Source organism: Mus caroli, chromosome 17, assembly GCF_900094665.2.
Source record: "Mus caroli chromosome 17, CAROLI_EIJ_v1.1, whole genome shotgun sequence".
Taxonomy (NCBI): Eukaryota; Metazoa; Chordata; class Mammalia; order Rodentia; family Muridae; genus Mus; species Mus caroli.
This window is the reverse complement of record NC_034586.1, coordinates 84,223,257-84,229,370: the sequence shown is the minus strand read 5'-3', so window position 1 is coordinate 84,229,370 and position 6,114 is coordinate 84,223,257. Positions and strand designations below refer to the sequence as shown.

Sequence of the window (6,114 nt, the reverse complement as noted above, 5' to 3'; positions counted from 1 at the left end):
TCTTTGTGTAGGGCTGAGACCTTGTGGGCTCTTCTCTGCCCACTTTGGTGTGTCTATTGGTGTCATCTTTGTTCAGCTCATGTTTCGGCAGCCATGTTGGTGAGACTTTATGGGTGTAGCTTCAATGTTCCTGGGAAACATAATTTCACAGCAAACTCCCTGCGATTTTCACGCTTACATCTTTCTGGCCCCTCCTTCTGCAATGTTCCCTGAGCCTCGGGTGCAGGAGTGTTCTGTAGATTTCTATAGTGGTCTCCATCTGTTACAGAGAGACGCTTCCTTGATAAGGGGTTTAGACTATATTTATCTGTGGATTTAAAGACTGTGGTGGTTTGAATAAAAATGGCTCCCATATGCTCATAGACATGAATACTTAGAAAGTGGCACTATTTGAAAGGATTAAGGGGTGTGGTGTTGTTGGAGTGGGTGTGGCCTTGTTGAAGCAGGTGTGACCTTGTTGGGGAAAATGTGTCACTGGTGATGTGCTTTGAGGTCTCAGAAGCCCAAGCCAGGTTCAGAGGCTCTGTCCTTCCTGCTGCCTTAGGATGCAGATGTAGAGCTCTCAGGAGCCTCTTCGGTAGCATGTCTGTGTGCCACCATGCTGATAACGGACTAAACCTCTGAAACCATAAGCAAGTTCCATTAAGTGCTTTCCTTTATAAGAGTTGCTGGGGGGGGAGGGTATGGGGGACTTTTGGGATAGCATTGGAAATGTAAATGAGAAAAATACCTAATAAAAATATTTTTTAAAAAAAGAGTTGCTGTGATCATAGTGTCTCCTTACAGCAATAGACTACACACACTAAGACAAATGCTTGTTAGACTATTTACTGAATCGTGACGACTCGACAACAGAGTGGTTATAGATTCTTCTCCAATCTCCAGGACTTCAACAGCACAGAGTTTTTAGCTAGGTTTCCAGTCCTGAGCATGATCTCCCTCTTGTTGAACAGGTTTTAAGTCCAATTGTAGAGCCGTTGGTTACAGCTAAGGCATGCATATTACTACTGCACCTGTAGGATTACTGGGTCATGGTGGTCATTGATGTGGTCTTAGGTATCGTAGCTGGATACGACTGTTGACTCCCTGTCTCCTTTGGAAGATTGTATGGTGCCTTCTGGTGCTATTAAAGCTAGTCTCCAGGGAGGAGGCATTCAGGTTAATTCCAGATCTTTATGTGTCATGATTATATCTCCTTTAAAAAAAATCATTCTTAGTATTAGAGAGATGACCCAGAAGTTACGAGTCCACACTACTATTTCAGAGTCCCTGAGTTCAGTTCCCAAGCACCCACACCCAGCAGCTCATAACTGCCTGAAACTTTAGCTCCAGGAAATCCAACACACCTTCTGGCCTCGATGGGCACTGCACTCATGTGTGCATTCACACACATAAATAAATAATAAAATAAATCTTTTTTTTCTTCATCATCTATCATCTTCAACATTACAATCAAGTATAGTGTGTTGGTATTCATGCTCTAGGCTAGGCCGAGATGCCATGTCCAGAGACTCCTTACTAGTGAAGTCATGTATATACACCCGACAGAGTCAATCATGTATGGTTATTGAAATTGATTTCACACCTTAAAAAAAAAAACAGTCTCCAGGCCTTGCAGAAGAAGATGTAAGTCCACAGCACAGCAAGAACTATTTGAAATACATCTTTAATTTTGTAAAAATCAATATGTAATCTACAAAATACTTTGTTACATGATTATCAAGTTCAGTCTGTTCTGAGTTTGTAACAATAGGTCAGGAAGTCATATTCTGAGTAAAACATTGTAACAGCCATTGTTAAGGAAACATTGTAACAGTCATTGTTAAGGAAAACTCTCTAACTGAAGTTGTAGGAAATTGGTTAGATAATAAACATAGCTCCTGAATGAAAGGCAACTGCAGTTCTCTGATACACAGACCAGACCTAAAGACAAGATGGAGAGTGTGACTTTCTTTTTTTTTTTTTTTTTCCCCAAGACAGGGTTTCTCTGTGTAGTCCTGGAACTCTGTGTAGTCCTGTCCTGGAACTCACTCTGTAGACCAGGCTGGCCTCGAACTCAGAAATCCACCTGCCTCTGCCTCCCAAGTGCTGGGATTAAAGGCGTGCGCCACCTTTCTTATCTTTTGTAATTGATAAACAGCCATTCCCACAGACATGGAAGTGTTCTTATGCTCAGTCCTACATAACTGATCATGGAACTATCGACCCATGCTCTCATTAGCACAGTTAATGTAGTCCCCTGCTGCCCAAATAACCAGACCAGGGTCGTGATTTCCTTACTTGGCTACAGACTCCAAAGTGGTCACACAGGTAAAAAAGTTACCCAAGTTAGAATGTTGAAAAGGTGTGTTTCTTCTTGAATTCCCTCCTGGGCTTGTTTAAAAGCAGGGATTTTGAAGATCACTGCTGGCTTCTGGGGAGAGACTTTACTTCTTATACCATCCCAGTAAGTTTTCATGCAGGGCTTGGAAGTCACATTTGACTTCCCGCCATTTCTAAGGTCAGAAGGACTGTATCTAAAAGCCTCTTATCCCTAATGTTGACTTAACACTAAGTAGTGGATATTTGAAGTCCCGATCAATGTACAAATTAACGAGTATGCAGTTGTACCCCCGCTGTTAATGCTACCAACGTTGCTCCATAAACTCAATCTGAGCTTGCGTCAGTCCTCCAGCCTTAATACTGAAGCTGGAGGGGGCCCCAAAGTCTGGTTGATTGTGACTTGTTAAAGACCTCAGCAGTGTGACCCACACATATTAGCCAATCTTCGGGGCAGGAAGAATAATGCCTTGGACGGAATCCTCTGCTGGTTTTCTCTTGTGATATGAATATGCATTAAGTTCCTCTGCATCCACTGTGAGTTCTTTATAGGCAGGAGGCCATAAAATACCTCAGAGAAGGTGTGATTAACCCAGCTAACTTCCCTGGGATTTCCCAACATAGCCCCTCAACAATCCCCATGTTTGTTCCAAGCGGGCTAAAGTGAAGGAAGTGTGCCTGCTCCAAAACATAAGGAATGATGGGGGGTTGTTGTTTGTTTTTAATCAAATACACACTGACATACATATGTGTGCTATGCATCAACAACGAGCTTCAAGCAAATATTATGAGTGACGTATCACACGGTTAAAATAGAGCAATATAATCCATTCTTATCTCTGACTTTTGTTTTCTGTGCCTTTACTGTAAAGTAATGAGAGCAATAAAGTATGATTGGTACAAAATATCACAAGTCTTTGCTTTAACCTATTTGAATAGATGAAAATGAATGTAACAAGATATAAATGCAGGAAATAAATTCTGTAGGCCCACAAGCAAATGCAGTTTGGAGCAGCTGTGTAACTTTTTGACTTAGAACAAACCTGGTATGTGGCGAAGAGAGCCTCGCGTCACAAACATAGCTCTGCGTGAGTTGAATGCACATTAACACGACATGAAGGACTTTATCAAACGGGAAAAAAAAATCTCAAAACATCAATTTCATAAAGCTTAGGATTCTGATGTATCCTGGTAAACGGTAAAAGTGAAGCCAGGCAGAGTGAACAGGTCCCCATGCTGCTCGCACCTCACTAGACCCTGGACTGGCAAGCCATTTCTCCGACTTCGCAGCTGAACTGTCTCCTCGTAGACATAGAGCTAGAATTGCACATTCTCTTTCACTTTGCACATCTTCTAGCAAAAATACTCTCAGCTAATAGTCCTCGTAAGGGGTATTATTGCTGCGATGAAACTCCAAGACGAAAATAAACTGGGGCAGGGGGTGGGGATGGGGGGGAGGCTTACACTTCCACATCCCAGTTCATCATCAAAGGAAGTCGGGACAGGAACTCAAACCAGACAAGAACCTGGAGGCAGGAGCTGATGCAGAGGCCATGGAGGGTGCTGCTTATTGGCTTGCTTAAATCTTCAGAGGTAGGGGGATGGGGAAGCTTCACAGCATTCATGATGCTGGAGCAGTAGCTAAGAGCTACATCCTGATCTGAAGGGAGAGAAAGAGAGGGAGAGGGGGGAGGGGGAGGGGAGAGGGANGAATCACAAGTTTAAGGCCAACCTGGGTACAAATTAAGTTGAAAGTCATTCTACGCTATTATAGCAAGACCATGTCAAAAAAAAAAAAAAAAAAAGTAAGGACGGAAGTAAAGGAAGGAGGGAAGGGCTGGAGAGATGATGGTTAAGAGCACTGACTGCTCTTCTAGTAGACCTGATTTCAACTGCTAGTACCTATATGGTAGCTCATACCTGTCTGTAATTCCAATCCTAGTGGATCTAGCATTCTCTTCCAGCCTCAAGAACCAGGCAGACAGTCATGCATAAACATGTATATACCCAGACACATAGATTAAAAATTAAATTTAAAATAAGAAAAATGGTAGGGGAGGTGAAAAGGGAGAAAGAGGGAGAGATGGAAGGAAGGAGAAAGAGAGAGGGGGAGAGGGAGAGGGAGGCGGGAGGGGGAGGGGAGAGGGAGAGGGGAAGGGGAAGAGGGAGAGGAAAAGACTAGGCCAGGCTTGGGTTTTTACAACCTCCAAGCCCACCCCCAGTGACATACTTCCTCCAACAAAGTTGTACCTCCTAACTCTTCTCATCCATTCGAACCGTTCCACACAGAAAGCAAGAAGAGATGTGGAATCACATAACTCAGATTATAAAACAAAGTCGCTGAGTAATCCAAACCCAAATACCCTTCAGTCAAACTGGCCAGCGGGTCTTGCATCAGATAGCAGCGCCTCCAAGTTTCAACATGATGTAGCTCACGGTACAACTCATGGACACCTCCCAGAGCATCAGAAGAGCAGCACGCAGATGGCCTGCTTTGGGACTTGCCACTGGATCTCTGGCCTAAGGCTGCTACTCAGCCCCACCATACAGTAGCAGAACTTCCTGCCCTGTGGGTAGGTTCTGTGTTTGAACCGAGGGGTGGTGTTTATTGAGTTACACAGCCACCAGTTTTATCTGGGTCTTCTCCATCTACTTGAATCCACTTCTTTTCTATTTCAACCTGTTAGGAGCAAACAAAGCACAGGCGAGGTTAGCAGACATGGCACAGACAGCAGCTCTCTGTACGGTTTATCCTGACGAGAGACCCGGACCCCCACCCTGTGGACACAGACCCATCCACTGCCCCACACCCACTCCATAGTGAGGTTGTGGGAACCAAGTCCCCAGACCCTTCCTTCTGGAATCAGATCTGAAGCTCTCTAAAATCACGGCTCTCATCACATGTTTGTTTGAAAGCTGCCATGCTCTGAGAAGCTGGCATGGGAACGGCCCTGCAGATTGAGCCCAGAGGGACATTCAGTGGTCCTTAAGGGGCTAACGCAAAAGCAGACAGGACATGGGCAAGGCCAGTCTCTTCTAAAGTACAGTTCCTAGCTGCTTGGGGAGGTGTGGCCTTCAGGGCAGACAAGAGGGCACAGTATAGCAGCTGCCCTCACTAACTTCACCAATAAGGAAAGAAAGAAGTGGATCTCAACAGAAGTCAACGCTGACCTCTAAGTCTCCCTGGCTAAGCTTTTTTCCCTTGTCAATGATAAAAGGGAGAAGGGAGATGACTGACTGACTGGTTCTTAAGGGACAAACTAGGCATTTATAGCCAGGCCAGGCCCCACCCCAGATCGAGAATCCCTGATTTAAACCAGGGCGCTTGGGGTACCTGGATGTTGTAGCAAGCTCGCTGACACACGTGCTTCTGAGGCTGGGCATCGCTCTCCACTCCCAGAGACCTCACCTCTGTCCTTGAGGCACAGGCTTCAAACATGGAAAACTGGACAGTAGCATATGGATACCAATCTGAGGGAACCTCCTGGTCTGACCCAAGTTCTAGTTTGTATGACAGACAATGGGGCTGATCAGGACCTAGAAGAAGCCAAACCAAAAAGTCAGAATGCTTCAAAGGCCAAGGGATATTCTACAACATGCTTCTTTCTGTAGTAAGAATACCATTAGCGAACTTCAAAGTGGCCTGGAGGAATCCAGCCAGGCTGAAATCAGCAGCTCTAAAATCTATTATCACTGTGTGCCTGTATCATCACTGTGTGTCTGTATATCTCTATCATCACTATGTGTATGTATATCTGTATCATCACTGTGTGTCTATATATCTCTATCATCACT

At 44.6% G+C, this 6,114-nt stretch overlaps 1 protein-coding gene across 1 annotated transcript in view; it reads right to left on the bottom strand.

Annotated features, from left to right (window-relative positions):
• Positions 1-4,453: 4,453 nt before the first annotated feature.
• Ston1 (stonin 1) overlaps positions 4,454-6,114 on the bottom strand; it is a 44,405-nt gene continuing 42,744 nt past the window's right edge. The window contains 2 exon segments of the mRNA XM_021149155.2: positions 4,454-4,999; positions 5,654-5,856. Of these exon segments, the coding sequence (XP_021004814.1) occupies positions 4,925-4,999; positions 5,654-5,856 (278 nt within the window). The 3' untranslated portion in view covers positions 4,454-4,924.